Below are 17,995 nucleotides of genomic sequence, written 5' to 3'. Positions count from 1 at the left end.
ACCGTACTTCCTGTTGTCAGTGGAGGTACGTGTCACCATACTTCCTGTTGTCATTTTTGAAATGCTTATCCTTGGGTTGGTTATCTTAAGATGATATCAACAGACAACAGACAAGCAGCATGGCTGAATAATGCATTTTCCTTGGATCAGTCTGACAAAATACACCAGATTTAAAATATAGCTTCATCATTTTTCATGCTGTTGGAGGCCACAGTGACCGAGTGACTGAATGTTGTTGTATGCCCCTGTATGCAGTTCCAGAAGCCTGTAAATATTGTAGGCGTGGCTGTTCCAGAAGCCTGTAAATATTGTAGGCGTGGCAGTTCCAGAAGCCTGTAAATATTGTAGGCGTGGCAGTTCCAGAAGCCTGTAAATATTGTAGACGTGGCAGTTCCAGAAGCCTGTAAATATTGTAGACGTGGCTGTTCCAGAAGCCTGTAAATATTGTAGGCGTGGCAGTTCCAGAAGCCTGTAAATATTGTAGGCGTGGCTGTTCCAGAAGCCTGTAAATATTGTAGGCGTGGCAGTTCCAGAAGCCTGTAAATATTGTAGGCATGGCAGTTCCAGAAGCCTGTAAATATTGTAGGCGTGGCAGTTCCAGAAGCCTGTAAATATTGTAGACGTGGCTGTTCCAGAAGCCTGTAAATATTGTAGGCGTGGCAGTTCCAGAAGCCTGTAAATATTGTAGGCATGGCAGTTCCAGAAGCCTGTAAATATTGTAGACGTGGCTGTTCCAGAAGCCTGTAAATATTGTAGACGTGGCTGTTCCAGAAGCCTGTAAATATTGTAGACGTGGCTGTTCCAGAAGCCTGTAAATATTGTAGGTGTGGCAGTTCCAGAAGCCTGTAAATATTGTAGGCGTGGCTGTTCCAGAAGCCTGTAAATATTGTAGGCGTGTCAGTTCCAGAAGCCTGTAAATATTGTAGACGTGGCTGTTCCAGAAGCCTGTAATTATTGTAGGCGTGGCAGTTCCAGAAGCCATTAAATATTGTAGGCATGGCTGTTCCAGAAGCCTGTAAATATTGTAGACGTGGCTGTTCCAGAAGCCTGTAAATATTGTAGACGTGGCTGTTCCAGAAGCCTGTAAATATTGTAGGCGTGGCTGTTCCAGAAGCCTGTAAATATTGTAGGCGTGGCTGTTCCAGAAGCCTGTAAATATTGTAGGCGTGGCTGTTCCAGAAGCCTGTAAATATTGTAGGCGTGGCAGTTCCAGAAGCCTGTAAATATTGTAGGCGTGGCTGTTCCAGAAGCCTGTAAATATTGTAGGCGTGGCAGTTCCAGAAGCCTGTAAATATTGTAGGCGTGGCAGTTCCAGAAGCCTGTAAATATTGTAGGCGTGGCTGTTCCAGAAGCCTGTAAATATTGTAGGCGTGGCTGTTCCAGAAGCCTGTAAATATTGTAGGCGTGGCAGTTCCAGAAGCCTGTAAATATTGTAGGCGTGGCAGTTCCAGAAGCCTGTAAATATTGTAGGCGTGGCAGTTCCAGAAGCCTGTAAATATTGTAGGCGTGGCTGTTCCAGAAGCCTGTAAATATTGTAGGCGTGGCTGTTCCAGAAGCCTGTAAATATTGTAGGCGTGGCTGGCTTGGCAGTGATCTCAGGATAGTCATGTAGATGTGTTAAACTTTCTGTTTGTGCCATCAACAATAAAATCTAGTTCCACGAGTCATCATTCGTTAATCATGATTGATGTGCATCACAACTTTATTTGCTGAGTATATTCTCATGTTCTGATTGTTTTTCAAGGCTCATTATATTTTTCAGGCTCGAGGGATGGATCTCGTGGAGTGTTTATCATTTTTGTTCCAGTTAAGTTTTTCCACACTAGGAAAGGTAAGCTGCTTTCATTTAACCTCAGCTCAATCAAACAGCTGTTTTCTATTAATTTTCACTTTGTTGTTATTCTTTTAGAATGTCATACTGAAACATGTCGGTAAAATAAATTTGTCTGTAGTAGTATAACTCAGGGTACATGAGGTTTTGTGCATCCCTCGCTTGGTTTTATACCACTTGATCTACTACTGTTACTTCTACTACTACTACCACTACCACTACCACTACTACTACTACTGTTACTACTACTACTACTACTACTACTACCACTACCACTACCACTACCACTACCACCTCCACTACTACTACTACTGTTACTACTACTACTACTACTACTACCACCACTACCACTACCACCACCTCCACTACTACTACTACTACTGTTACTACTACTACTACTACTACTAGAAATAGTAAAATTCTCAGATTAGCTTTACCAAGAACGTTATTTATCTCATTATCGATTTTTAGAAAAACACAGAAATACCCTTTTTACATATTTCTGCAACATACCAACCCATGTACATCTTATTGCAATACGTCGTGTTGAATGTCTGGATCACAGTTTGCCGGTAATACAGGCAGTATTGTGTGGAGGTTTCCCATGTACATCTTATTGCAATACGTCGTGTTGAATGTCTGGATCACAGTTTGCCGGTAATACAGGCAGTATTGTGTGGAGGTTTCCCATGTACATCTTATTGCAATACGTCGTGTTGAATGTCTGGATCACAGTTTGCCGGTAATACAGGCAGTATTGTGTGGAGGTTTCCCATGTACATCTTATTGCAATACGTCGTGTTGAATGTCTGGATCACAGTTTGCCGGTAATACAGGCAGTATTGTGTGGAGGTTTTCCATGTACATCTTATTGCAATACGTCGTGTTGAATGTCTGGATCACAGTTTGCCGGTAATACAGGCAGTATTGTGTGGAGGTTTCCCATGTACATCTTATTGCAATACGTCGTGTTGAATGTCTGGATCACAGTTTGCCGGTAATACAGGCAGTATTGTGTGGAGGTTTCCCATGTACATCTTATTGCAATACGTCGTGTTGAATGTCTGGATCACAGTTTGCCGGTAATACAGGCAGTATTGTGTGGAGGTTTCCCATGTACATCTTATTGCAATACGTCGTGTTGAATGTCTGGATCACAGTTTGCCGGTAATACAGGCAGTATTGTGTGGAGGTTTCCCATGTACATCTTATTGCAATACGTCGTGTTGAATGTCTGGATCACAGTTTGCCGGTAATACAGGCAGTATTGTGTGGAGGTTTCCCATGTACATCTTATTGCAATACGTCGTGTTGAATGTCTGGATCACAGTTTGCCGGTAATACAGGCAGTATTGTGTGGAGGTTTCCCATGTACATCTTATTGCAATACGTCGTGTTGAATGTCTGGATCACAGTTTGCCGGTAATACAGGCAGTATTGTGTGGAGGTTTCCCATGTACATCTTATTGCAATACGTCGTGTTGAATGTCTGGATCACAGTTTGCCGGTAATACAGGCAGTATTGTGTGGAGGTTTCCCATGTACATCTTTTTGCAATACGTCGTGTTGAATGTCTGGATCACAGTTTGCCGGTAATACAGGCGGTATTGTGTGGAGCTTTCCCATTTTCAGGAAAACAATCTTTGCATTTGGAACTCTTGTCTAGGAGTGAAGAATCGTTATGAAATACGTTTGTTGTGCCACTTTGCAGGATTATTGCACTGAGGGGATGAGTGAATCTCAGCTGAAATTCTTGCAGCACCTCAGAGAGTTTGGACTGGTCTATCAGCGTAAGGTGAGAAGGATATGTATTTCGTTTCTATTTTTCACAACATCATGGGCAGGCTTATCATAATAGCAGAATTGTCTTACCTTGATATGCCAAAAGCATAGAATACAGACGTGTCCTGTGGTTTTATTGCTGTGGGGATGATGATGTTTTATTTCTGGGGATCCTGTGGTTTTATTACTGTGTGGATCCTGTGGTTTTATTACTGTGTGGATCCTGTGGTTTTATTACTGTGTGGATCCTGTGGTTTTATTACTGTGTGGATCCTGTGGTTTTATCGCTGTGTGGATCCTGTGGTTTTATTGCTGTGTGGATCCTGTGGTTTTATCACTGTGGGATCCTGTGGTTTTATTACTGTGTGGATCCTGTGGTTTTATTACTGTGTGGATCCTGTGGTTTTATTACTGTGGATCCTGTGGTTTCATTACTGTGTGGACCCTGTGTTTTTTTTACTGTGGGGATTTTGACTGAAATGGGGATAACTGAAATGGGGATCATGTTGTCATGATACGTGACCTGACTGTGTATCATTGTGCCCAGATGGCATTGATTGTTGCTCATGCTGTCAACCATTGATTTGCCTGGCCAGAACCCGATTACATACATTCTGCCCTGATATTCTGGGATGTTTCAGACTCATTCTTCACTTGTTGTTTTTCAGAGAAAATCTCAAAGATATTACCCCACCCGTCTGGCAATCAATATAGCATCGGGACTGACGACTTTCAACACTGACAGCCATTCATCAGGGTACCTGGTCGTCGAGACAAACTACAGAGTGTACGCTTATACAGGTACAAACATACTGCAGGGTTTCTGGGTTTGAAACCTGGTTTGTCTGCACCATAGCTGTGCACACGAGTTTTACCAAGACCTGCATCACTTTGGGCTTTCCTCCCACATCAAGCTGATGTGACAGGATATTATTGTTAAACTGTTCAAAGCACCAATGAAGTAAACCCACTCACTCCACAGGCACAGGGGGCACGGGTGGCCCAGTCGTCTAAGGCGCCGTGATTTGCTGTGCAGATTTGTTTATTTTAGGCACACCAGAATCCTATGATTGTGGGTTCGAATCCCGGTTCGCCACAATTATATTTTCTAGGCTTGTCAGCAACATACCCGTGCTCGTGGGTTTCATCGAAGTGGTAAATGTCTTAGACCTGCATCACTTGGGGCTTTCCTCCCACATTAAGCTGACACGCGTGATATAACTGGAATAATGTTAAAAGCAGCGTTAAACCCAACTCACTCACTCACTCACTCACTCCACAGGTACAAACATACCAGTCTAGTCTTCATCATTTTGTCATTTTAGATTCTCCACTACAGACGGCACTGTTGGCTTTATTCTGTCAAATGTTATACAGGTAAGTTCTGTCAATTCTCATACAGGTATGTCCTGTCAAATTTCATAGACGTAAGTTGCCAACTCTATACTGGTAAGTTGTCAAATGTTATACAGGTAAGTTGTCATATGTTATACAGGTAAGTTGTCAAACATTATACAGGTAAGTTGTCAAATGTTATACAGGTAAGTTGTCATATGTTATACAGGTAAGTTGTCATATGTTATACAGGTAAGTTGTCAAACGTACAGGTAATTTATCAAATGTTATGCAGGTAAGTTGTCAAACATACAGGTAAGTTATCAAATGTTATACAGGTAAGTTGTCAAACGACAGGTAAGTTATCAAATGTTATACAGGTAAGATGTCAAACATACAGGTAAGTTATCAAATGTTATACAGGTAAGTTGTCAAACGTACAGGTAATTTATCAAATGTTATGCAGGTAAGATGTCAAACATACAGGTAAGTTGTATAACAAGGTATGTTCTGGCAAATGCATTTCAGGTTGTACAGTACCGTTCACAGAATTATTCCTCTTTAAGCTGATCTTTAAGTTCTCTCTATGTCACACGCTCTGTTGTCAGATTCCCTAATATGGCTGTTGCCAACTTGTCCCGAGACAGTGTCAGGGCGGCCCTTACGAGGGGAATAACAGCCGAGCAGGTAAATACCTCGTGACGACAGGCTCACACACGACGAGTCACACTCAACAAATACTGTAAGCAATATCTCATGATGGTCACAAAGATGTTCTGTTATGTCCTCTAAATACTATCATGTCACAGATTTCCTTACTCTCACCTATGACCAACATGGGGTGATGGGTAGTGCATGGTTGAAGCATTCACTTGTCATGCCACATGTCCCGTGAAGATTCCGGGTTAGAATAGGTCTTCAGTAACCCATGCTTGTCGTAAGAGGCGACTAACGGGATCGAGTGGTCAGGCTCGCTGACTTGGTTGATGCATGTCATCGTATCCCAATTGCGTGGATCGATGCTCATGATGTCAATCACTGGATTGTCTGGTCCAGACTTGATTATTTGCAGTGTTAAACAACAAGCAAACAAAAAACAAACAAAACCTCAATACCTTTGCTGTATTTGAGTCAATAAATAGTACAGCTTATGGACATGAAGTCCATAACTCCCCTCCCCCCCCACCTTCCCCCCTCCAGTAGATGCGTAGAACAACACTCTCTCACTTACCCCGGACCGCCCTGTTGTCTAGTGGTAGAGCGTCCGCCCGGAGAGCGGAAGGTCCAGGGTTCGATCCCCGACCGCTTCATACCAAAAGACGTAAAAAGATGGTACTTGTTGTTACCCTGTTTGGCGCTCGGCATAAAGGGGTTAAAACAAGGACTGGTCGGCTCGGAGTCAGTATACTGTGTCTGAGTGAGGTATTCATGTTAAACTGTGGCATGGTATCTCTGTGAGCTAGCACTATAAATCGGCATCAGTCCGGACTAGTACAAGCAGCCACACAAACACACACACGTACATGCACGTCGCTATATAAGTGCAATAATCTTGGACGCGACGTTAAACCCCATTTCACCTCACCTCACCTCACCTCACCTCACCTCACCTCACCTCACCTCACCTCACCTCACCTCGTATCCAGTCTGTGTGAATAGGAACACTACGTAACAGCATGTATGTGTCTTCATTCACAGATAATCAACTTCCTGCGCAGCCATGCTCACCCTGAGATGATGAAGACAGTAAGTATATTCCAGCAAGAGCCTTCCAGGTCAGCACTGGTCATTTCAGTGTCTCCTCATTGACTCTACCACTGCCTCGTGTCCGAGTACAAGAGATGGTCAGCACTGGTCACTTCAGTGTCTCCTCATTGACTCTACCACTGCCCCGTGTCCAAGTACAAGAGATGGTCAGCACTGGTCACTTCAGTGTCTCCTCATTGACTCTACCACTGCCTCGTGTCCAAGTATGGTAGATGGTCAGCACTGGTCACTTCAGTGTCTCCTCCTTGGCTCTACCACTGCCTCGTGTCCGTGTACGGTAGATGGTCAGCACTGGTCACTTCAGTGTCTCCTCACTGACTCTACCATTGCCTCGTGTCCGAGTACGGTAGACGGACAGCACTGGTCACATCAGTGTCTCCTCACTTACTCTACCACTGCCTCGTGTCCGAGTACGGTAGACGGACAGCACTGGTCACTTCAGTGTCTCCTCCTTGACTCTACCACTGCCTCGTGTCCGTGTACGGTAGATGGTCAGCACTGGTCACTTCAGTGTCTCCTCACTGACTCTACCATTGCCTCGTGTCCGAGTACGGTAGACGGACAGCACTGGTCACATCAGTGTCTCCTCACTTACTCTACCACTGCCTCGTGTCCGAGTACGGTAGACGGACAGCACTGGTCACTTCAGTGTCTCCTCCTTGACTCTACCACTGCCTCGTGTCCGTGTACGGTAGATGGTCAGCACTGGTCACTTCAGTGTCTCCTCCTTGACTCTACCACTGCCTCGTGTCCGTGTACAGTAGACGGACAGCACTGGTCACTTCAGTGTCTCCTCATTGACTCTACCACTGCCTCGTGTCCGTGTACGGTAGACGGACAGCACTGGTCACTTCAGTGTCTCCTCCTTGACTCTACCACTGCCTCGTGTCCGAGTACGGTAGATGGTCAGCACTGGTCACTTCAGTGTCTCCTCATTGACTCTACCATTGCCTCGTGTCCATGTACGGTAGATGGTAAGCACTGGTCACTTCAGTGTCTCCTCATTGACTCTACCATTGCCTCGTGTCCATGTACGGTAGATGGTCAGCACTGGTCACTTCAGTGTCTCCTCCTTGACTCTACCACTGCCTCGTGTCCAAGTACGGTAGATGGTCAGCACTGGTCACTTCAGTGTCTCCTCACTGACTCTACCACTGCCTCGTGTCCGTGTACGGTAGACGGACATCACTGGTCACTTCAGTGTCTCCTCCTTGACTCTACCACTGCCTCGTGTCTGTGTACGGTAGATGGTCAGCACTGGTCACTTCAGTGTCTCCTCATTGACTCTACCACTGCCTCGTGTCCGAGTACGGTAGACAGACAGCACTGGTCACTTCAGTGTCTCCTCATTGACTCTAACACTGCCTCGTGTCCGACTACGGTAGACAGACAGCACTGATCACTTCAGTGTCTCCTCCCTGACTTTACCAGATACAGATATCTTTACAGATATGAAACACTAAAAATTAAGACCTGTTCGAGGCTTTCAGCCGTCACTTTGAAGGCTTTCTGGCTTTGTTATTGACCTCTGCCTGTCAACATTTTCTTAAATCAAGCATACTATATAGTAGTCGTAAAACCTAAAAAGCAGTATAAACATCACAAATCTTCTGACAGGATTTATTTTCACAACCAACAAGTGAAATAGATCACGTCGCCTGTTATGAATTTTAATAATTGTAGCAAGTTTTTGTCAAGGCTTTCCAAGCTATTCTGGGGATTTTCAAGGTTGACACTAAAAATCAAGGCTTTTTAAGCATGACTTTAAAATTCGCGGCCTTGTCAAGCCTGTACAAACATTGGTGACTGTACAAAGCTGGGTGACTGTTCGAACCTGGGTGACTGTACGAACCTGGGTGACTGTACTAACCTGGGTGACTGTACGAACCTGGGTGACTGTACCAACCTGGGTGACTGTACCAACCTGGGTGACTGTACCAACCTGGGTGACTGTACCAACCTGGGTGACTGTATGAACCTGGTTGACTGTACGAACCTCGGTGACTGTACGAACCTCGGTGACTGTACGAACCTGGGTGACTGTACTAACCTGGGTGACTGTACGAACCTCGGTGACTGTACGAACCTCGGTGACTGTACTAACCTGGGTGACTGTACGAACCTCGGTGACTGTACCAACCTGGGTGACTGTACCAACCTGGGTGACTGTACCAACCTGGGTGACTGTACCAACCTGGGTGACTGTACGAACCTGGGTGACTGTACTAACCTGGGTGACTGTACGAACCTGGGTGACTGTACCAACCTGGGTGACTGTACCAACCTCGGTGACTGTACGAACCTGGGTGACTGTACGAACCTGGGTGACTGTACGAACCTGGGTGACTGTACGAACCTGGGTGACTGTAGGAACCTCGGTGACTGTACAATGTATACAAGTATAATTCCTTTGAATACCTTACCTCCATTACACCATAGCCATAAATTCCTATTTGGCTGTCAATCACATAACCAAACAAGAGAGTCCATCTTCCACAATACATTTACTAACTAATTACTAGACCGATCTTGCTTCTTATACCCATAAGGTCGTGAATCTGCTACAGCTTGTCCTGCAGTAGTCTTTTATAAGAAGATCTAGCAGAGACAGTGTGAAGATTGTTTTCAAACACTTTTAGATGTGAAGAGCAAAATGTTTGGAAGGTTAACATCTGGACAAACGGGGTCGAGGGTGGCCCAGTCGTCTAAGGCGCCGTGATTCGCTGTGCAGAGTTGCGTCCCTTGGGCACGACAGAAACCTATGATTGCGGGTTCGAATCCCGGATTGCCCCAATTATGTTTCTAGGTTTGTCAGCACCATACCCGTGCTCGTGGGTTTCACCGAAGTGGTAAACGTCTGAGACCTGCATCACTTTGGGCTTTCCTCCCACATCAAGCTGACAGCCGTGATATAACTTTGAATACTGATAAAAGCGGCGTTAAACTCAACTCACTCACTCACTCTGGACACACAGGAAAGACGTGATGTTTTATCATCTTGTGCATGTGCAGTTGCGTTTCCTGCTAGGGATAGGATTACCCTTACAACTATTTGGCAGTGAGGAGGATGTCTGTTGAAAATTTAAATGCAATTTTATATTGAGCATGACAGCCAAACAGGAACTTATGGCTGTGATGTTACTAGGTAGTATTCTTAGAATTATACACGAGGATTTCTGCCCCCAGACCCCTGTGATACCCCTGACGGTGTGTGACCAGGTACGCCTCTGGGAGCTTGAGAGAGACCGTTTCAAGTTCACTGATGGTGTCATGTACAACCAGTTCCTGTCTCAAAATGACTTTGAGTTGCTCAGGGACTATGCACAAGTGAGTTCCTTTTATTTATTTGCAGTAAAAATACTTTCTATTTGCCCCGACAAGTATCATTAAATTTTTTTACTTATCCTGCATTACTCCTTAATGCATTCACTGCTTACTTATGACAACTAGAAGGACAGCCTGCGAAGGTCCTGGGTGAAGAAATAAAGTTGTTGTTCTCAAGTCCCAATCAGTGGCCTTCCGTCGCTGTCCTGTGACCTTGATGACACCTAAGGTCATCTTCACATCACTGCTTGTCGCAGCACAGCTAGGACGTGTCCAAGCGGAGCTCTCCTTTTGGATTAATTTTAGACCTTCAGTTTGTCTACAATCTTAAAAATTGATCTGCGATGGGTGATGTATTCTTTTCATATTACTTTCACCATGTTGTGTAGTTTTATGTGAATTAATTAGGCGTGAAAAGACTCTTGTCTTTTTTCCCGCCAAAATATTGTTGTTCGCCGCCATTTTGAATTGTGTTACAATCGTTTGCCTGCCAAGGTAGTCATATTGTTTACAATTCTCAGCTACGTATGTATAACATATTCTTATGTTTTTAAATACTACTAGCTTTGGCGTAACAGTGAGTTGCGTATACTAAAATATTGTATACTTTTTCAACTCGTTAAAAATATGGTTGCCGATAGATTAATATCAAATCTACGGCTCAACAATTCTTTTATTGCGTACCTATGTTTATGCGATTAAATAGTCTTTTGTTGGTATTTTTGATTTAACATTGAGTTGCGTATATGAACTTTGTATACTCTTGCAACTCGTAGTTTTTGCCGATAGATTATTGTTCATTTCTATGGCATTCTTCCAGTACCGCCTCATCAACAATGGCGTAATTGTGTAACTTATGATTGAGCGTGGTACTAATTGTCGTGGGAAAAATCTTACAAAGATTATCATCCACGTTGTTTGGTTTGCGCGCAGATGTGCTCTCCAAACCCTAAATGAAAATATAAATACCCTTGGTTTACATTGAGTTGCCCATACAAAAATATTGTATACCCTTGCAACTCATAAATTTGCCGATAGATTAGTGTTCAAATTCTTCGGCACTCTTCCAGTATTGTCTCAACAAGGGTTTAATTGCGTAACATACCTTTGAGCATTGTACTAATTGTCGTGGAAAAAACCTTACAAAGATTATCATCCACTTTGGTTGGTTTGCGCGCGGATGTGCTCTCCAATCTCTAAATGTAAATAGCCTTGGTTTACATTGAATTGCGTATATAAAAATATTGTATACCCTTGCAATTCGTATTTTTGCCGATAGATTACTGTTCAATTCTACGGCATTCTTTCAGTACCATTTCTTCAATGGGTTAATTGCGTAACTTATGTTTGCGTGGTGTACATATTGTCGTGGAATAATCGCCCAAAGCTCTTTATCCACGGTCATAGGCATGCACGTAGATGTGCTCGCCAAAATTCAAAATGTAATTTTTGTGTAAATCTCTAATCCAACGAGTTTACTATATAAAAGCACATTACTCACAATCATATTTTGCAGTTTTTCCGTCGTGAGACGAGAGGAATGTCACTATCGCAGAATAGCGAATGACATATGGTTCTGTCATTACCACCCAACCGTTATTATCGGCAGGTATTATGACGCCTGTGATTGCAGAAGTACACCATCCACCGAAATCAACAATACCGGAGGATTTTGTGAGTATCGTAACTGCTCCTATTTTTCAGCCGCCGGACACTTCCAGATACATGTATGATAATCTGTGACGTCGGCGACAGCACCAGCGTATCGAGATGCTATGATGGGGGTAGATTAGACGCAAGCCTTGATCCAGTCAATACTTTTGAGCTTTGTGTCTGATTTATCTGCGCCGAGCGCAGCACTTGACTACAACCCAAGCACTTCTATTACGCGAGCGGCGCACGATCAGCTTAGCGCTGTTCCAACATATCCAGCATAGACCTGCGCCGAGCGCAGCGTCTGACTGCTACCCAAAGCGCTCCTATTACGCAAACGTCGCACGATCAGCTTAGCGCTGTTCCAACATTCCAGACCTGCGCTGAGCGCAGCGTCTGCGTACCATTCAAGGTCTCTACAATGACGTTAGCCCAAGGCTTACAGTGTACTCGGTTACGTAACCGGCACATGATCAGCTTAGCACATGTACCCGATTGGGAAGCAGACCATCTCGTGTCAGTAACGCCTTCCCCTGATAACAGGGTTAATAAGAGGGACACCACGAGGTCATTAGAGGAAGACTTCTCCAAAACTCACATTTGCTCCCTGATTTAAGCGACCAATATCGTCAATGTTTGCAGTGGATCAGAATCTATTAGAGGATAACCATATCTGATTAGATCACTTCCAAACTATGGTGTTTTTCCTACAGCGTCAGTTTGACCACAGGAAAATTCATCTTGAGACCGTTCTGACGGAGATTACCGTTACACCCAAGACTTTATAGCCATTTCCAACTGAGATGCTGGTTTCAAGGGCAGTCTATTACTTCAACCTTGGTCATCTACTCCCCTGTTCAACGAACAGATCGCAGACACGCACGTCAAGTTCCCAAAAAGCTTGGAAAGTCCAAGCGGGCTGGCAAGTCAGGGAATTATAAGCCTAGACGCGCGTTTCTCAGGGAAGACCAGCATTCCCTTACTGAGAAAGGGAGTGGCAGAGACAAGTCTCAAGGACGATTTCGTACTTATCGCACTATATCATGGTGTCCGTATAAGGGTAGAGATAACCCCACCGTTGACCACAGTTTGATTGGGAAAATCCAACATAGACATACTGTTGGTAAGAAGAGCTGTAGAGTGGGTTCACAACCCAGTCTTTACTCCGGGGTTTTATCCTCACACCTACCTGGTACTCATGAAGGACCCAGACAAGATGAGAATGATCCACAATCTCTGTGTTCAACGAACGTTTGATTCTTCATCAGTCTCGACTATCCATCCCAACCGTAGACTTTTCAGGTCCAGTTCATTGGGGTTCTCTACCAATGGTAGTATTTCCCATTTGACATGTCAGTGACACTTATGGCTATTTACAGGAGTAATGAAGCCAATGACGAACACTTGGTTCGAGTCGTAGATGGAGGGCGATCTACTGTATCATCAACACATGTCAATAACTGGGATAGACAATCAACGAGGCGAAGTCGGGAGTATTCTCCTTCCCATTGACTTCAGTTCATAGGAGACCTGTTTAAGACAGACCAGGATATCCTATCTGTACCGAGGGACAGATGGCACAAGTTTCTACTTCTTTTGTCATCTACTCTACACCAACCACACACACTTCGCCAGTGGCAAGTGTTGCTAGGGTTAATCACCTCGGCACAGGAGTTAACTAGCATGGACCGCTTACAACTGCGACCAATTCATTTTTTTCCTGAACCCTTACATCAGGAGTCAGGATCCACTCAAGGCCATCACTCTACCGACTAAGCTAGAGCCTTGCCTCAATTTGTGGCGCTGAATGTCTGCGGAGTCTGTTTATTCGGGTTTTCCCCGAATACACACCTGTTTGTGGACGTCCCCTTTCAGGGGTGGAGTCTTCACTTACAAGACCAGATAAGCTCAGGGCTATGGCCCGGCGCACAATGGAAGTGGCACATAAACAACTTGGAGTTGGAAGCTTTAATTCTGGCTATATGACATTGGCAGAATCAACTACAGTTAGCCCGACTCGCTATATCCACAGACAACAGCACTGCGGTGTGGTGCCTGTGCAATCGGGGAACAACACACTCCCACTCTCCACTTCTAAGGACATTCAGATTTCTTCCATCTAGTGGATCGGCTGTGACTAAGGTTCATAGTTCAGCACATCCCCGGATGTAGAAACATACTGGCCGATACTTTATCACGTCCAGACAGGGTGGCTCCCACCGAGTGGAAATTTCTCACAGAAGCATTCCAGTTACTGCTTCAGGAATTCAGGCAACCAAACATTGACTTGTTTATTACTTGCCTAGGCCACCAACTCATGACGTATATCTCCCCGTTGCCGGATCCGCAGACTTGGGCGGTGGACGAGTTCAGTATCACTTGGGAAGGGCAAAGAACTAAAACTCTTCTGCCACCACTTTTACTTCCCAAGGTGCTACAGGGGATCAAGGAGACAAGGTATCTCGATCTCTCCTTTGGTCGCACCCTGGTAACCGGCGAGAAGGTAGTTCGTCAAGCTCGGAAAAATCTAAAACGATTCACTTCCCCTCACAGTGGTCCAACCTACTCATCCACCCTTAACAGAAAATTGCCTCACCCAACGTCTGCACGCATGGTTCGTCTTTAAAAGGCGTTTAAGTGCGAAGGGTTATTTCGACACGGGCAGCAAAGCTATAGCTTTAGTTCATCGTTACTCTCCCAGAGACGACGATGACAAGTGGGGATCACTTGAGACTTTTTACAGGGAAGTTCCTAGAGGAATACCTCCTACATTGCGTCACAATTCCTAGAGGAATACCTCCTACATTGCGTACCCCAAAACACTTGGAAGGTAGCACCATTACTACGTAATTGGCTGCAATTATCTTAGTGTTGGCCGTTTCCGGAAAATCACAGTGTGATTAAGGTCACGGAACTACAGGCCATATTATGCTCATTCAGGTTTGAGGATCAGAAGGCCAAGTTCCAGCCACCTGATTGGGACTTGAACGTGGTACTTCGAGGTTTGCGAGGGCCCCCTTCGAGCCCCTCATTGCGTCCTCATTTTCAAGCTCCTTCCCAGCACGTGACACCTTCGTTACACTCTCGGTATAGTATAGAGAGCTCCGCGAACGTGCTATCGCTGTGAAGAGCTTGGACATCACCAAGGAAACAATGGTTTCTCTTGGCATTAGCAATGGCGGTACGGGTGAGCGAACTACATGTGATCGACTCAACCCGGATCCGTTTTGAGCATGGGACGCACGGAACGGGACATCTAGGATTATGCTGGGATTTTATTGCTAAAATCTACTACCAGGCCAACCCGACCGTTCCTTCACCATCCCACCGATATCGACTATTGTGGGAATCGTACATGGTGAAGTTCTCCTGGGCTCGGTGCGAGCAGTTCGAGTTTTCATTCGACGCTCCAAGACTAGGCGTGGTTCGTCCACGACAGAAGTTAGTCGCATAATCGCAAACACCATATCTCTATGGTTACGCGCAGTAATCCTTCAGGCCTACGAGATCATCAAACGGAACTCGCCGAGAGCGAATTACCCTCAAGATCTCAAGGTGTCAGCCTTACCAGGGCTCAACACGGCAATTGTGGTTTTGGAATAATCACGGAAGGATATTTCTGGAGATTCGACACATATTTTCGTTAGTCATAACCTTCGCGTTGTGACTCTCGAGGATGTCGAAGACGTTCGAAGTTTGGCCCTCTGGTTGTTATCCTGCAGATTGCCAACCACTGACGCAAATAATGAACTCGCCCTATACAGAGCCAGTCAACTTCCATGTGCAGTCACTCAGTCGCCAATAGTGGAAGAATATTAGACAATCTTGTTTGTCAGCGACGGCTCTATGACGCAGTAAGTAAAGAATTAGCTGAATAGCTATTATTTTCTTTATTACTAAGCGTGTATAGGGAATTTCTCTTTTTGATTTTTGAACAACCCTACCGTAATGGCGTTTTTGTCTGAACTTTTCCGCTTCACGGTTTATCGACCAACTGGTGTCGTATTGCAGGGTGTGAATTATTGAGGTTTCTGTATTCTGAAGGTTTACCCACCTCCAAACCGTCCGATACAGATGCATTAAGGAGTAATGCAGGATAAGTAAAAAATTTAGTAAAATCTAAATATTTTTTACATTTGTATACTTATCCTGCATTACTACGCTTAAGGCCCACCCGTCGTTAGACTTGCCTCCCCACTTTGGCTTCAGAAACCTCAAAAGTATGTTTTTCTAAGAGCTTGGGCGACAGGCAGTGATGTGAAGATGACCTTAGGTGTCATCAAGGTCACAGGACAGCGACGGAAGGCCACTGATTGGGACTTGAGAACAACAACTTTATTTCTTCACCCAGGACCTTCGCAGCGCTGTCCTTCTGGTTGTCGTAAGTAAGCAGTGAATGCATTAAGGAGTAATGCAGGATAAGTATACAAATGTACAAAATATTTAGATTTTACTAATTCTGTACTCATTATTAATGCACAAAATATTCAACGTGGGTCAGTAGAGGAAGGTCATGGGTTCGATCCCCGATCGCATCATACAAAGATGGCACTGTGCAGTGTGGGGGCACGGGTGGCCCAGTCATCCAAGACGCTGCGATTCGGTGTGCAGAGTTGCGTCCCTTGGGCATGCCAGAAACCTATGATTGTGGGTTCGAATCCCGGTTCGCCCGATTATGTTTCTAGGTTTGTCAGCACCATACCCGTGCTCGTGGGTTTCACCGAAGTGGTAAACGTCTGAGACCTGCATCACTTCGGGCTTTCCTCCCACATTAAGCTGACACGCCGTGATATAACTGGAATACTGTTAAAAGCGACGTTAAACCCAACTCACTCACTCTCTACCCTGCCTTGCCCATGTTAAGCTGTGGCGTCATGAGAATCTCAGTGGGCTAGCACCCTTACGCTCTTGTCGTTACATAAGTACAATAACCTCCCCCACGCATTAAGTCAGTGCTGTAAGAGATGTATATTTATTTCAGGATCTGAACGTCCTCGTCTGGGACAATCCAAGTAAAAGAGTGATGATTGTCTCACGAGGGGGACATGACGATGTCAAACGATTCTGGAAGAGACAGAAGCAATCGTGACACTGGTCCAAGTCAAAACATAGCCTTTATACAGCCTTTGAAAGAGAGAATGTTGGATGGAAACTCAGCAGTGCTGACACTGGCCCCGTTAGGTGTACACCCAGGTTACAATATGTCCCAACGCAAGAGCTCACCAAATTCGATCGGGTGGTCAGACTCGATGATTTTGTTGATATCTTTGAAATACTGTTCAAAGTGGTGATAAAACCTACTGCAGGCCGAACTTCCTCTTGGATGCCAGGGTTGAGTCAATTCTTTGTCCTCCGGTGACTGTTGGAACTGTGACCAGTTTGTTATCAATAAGAATGTGAGCCCGGTGACTCCTCCAGAACGACTTGGCTCCCGTCGCCCAGTGGTCTAAGGCGCCGAGGTTCTCTGTGCAGAGTTGCGTCCCTTGGGCACGCCAGAAACCTATGATTGTGGGTTCGAATCCCGGTTCGCCCCGATTATGTTTCTAGGTTTGTCAGCACCATACCCGTGGGTTTCACCGAAGTGGTAAACGTCTGAGACCTGCATCACTTCGGGCTTTTCTCCCACATTAAGCTGACACACCGCGATTTAACTGGAATATTGTTAAAAGCGGCGTTAAACCCAACTCACTCACTCACGTCCTGCCAGGCAGGTTCCATGCACAGTCAGACCATGTTGTTTTGGTGTTGAATGCAGTCAGAGCAGTGTACATATTGTAATAAATGTAAACTATGGACTTGTTGCTTGTCATTCTAACAATTGCTGAGAAATGGGATTTGGTTCATCCAGTTTAGAAAATATAACATCACTCATTTTTTGACTCGTTATTTGCCTCCCTCACTCAATTTCATCAATATTCCAGCTATATGACGAGTTCTGTAAATAATCGAGTCTGAATGAATGCGGAAAGTTATACTTTCCTGCTACTGGGAACATTCTGACCACATTCTTCACAGGGAAAGTCCAGCATAGCATTCTCAGAATTGAGCCACTGACAGTTTGTAGTGTGTAACCCATGCCATGGTACTATGGTCATTTGGGTATTTCATTAAATCGATGCCCCTGTGACTATCGAATATATTTAAGAAATAAACAACAGGTTGAAGTTGTTTATCGTACAATAAAACACTACAGGGAGAATAACCCATGAGGGGCGTAGTGACAAGGTGTGCTTTTCAGAACTGTCTGTTTAGCCATAAACATCATCATTGAGTTTTCAATCCGGTTCCACCCGACTAATGATC

The 17,995-nt window shown here is 44.8% G+C and overlaps 1 protein-coding gene across 1 annotated transcript in view; it reads left to right on the top strand.

Moving 5' to 3' along the window:
* Positions 1-17,150, top strand: part of LOC124121283 (general transcription factor IIH subunit 4-like) — a 28,584-nt gene extending 11,434 nt beyond the window's left edge. The window contains exons 7-14 of the mRNA XM_048389882.1: positions 1,763-1,831; positions 3,543-3,626; positions 4,282-4,414; positions 4,939-4,990; positions 5,557-5,635; positions 6,647-6,694; positions 9,902-10,042; positions 16,674-17,150. Of these exons, the coding sequence (XP_048245839.1) occupies positions 1,763-1,831; positions 3,543-3,626; positions 4,282-4,414; positions 4,939-4,990; positions 5,557-5,635; positions 6,647-6,694; positions 9,902-10,042; positions 16,674-16,781 (714 nt within the window). The 3' untranslated portion in view covers positions 16,782-17,150. The remainder of the gene's footprint in view (positions 1-1,762; positions 1,832-3,542; positions 3,627-4,281; positions 4,415-4,938; positions 4,991-5,556; positions 5,636-6,646; positions 6,695-9,901; positions 10,043-16,673) is intronic.
* Positions 17,151-17,995: the final 845 nt, after the last annotated feature.

This window comes from Haliotis rufescens, unplaced genomic scaffold, assembly GCF_023055435.1.
Source record: "Haliotis rufescens isolate VD_foot unplaced genomic scaffold, xgHalRufe1.0.p SCAF_8, whole genome shotgun sequence".
NCBI classification, from domain to species: domain Eukaryota; kingdom Metazoa; phylum Mollusca; class Gastropoda; order Lepetellida; family Haliotidae; genus Haliotis; species Haliotis rufescens.
Note: the sequence above shows the minus strand (reverse complement) of the source record. Positions and strands in the feature narration are given on the sequence as shown.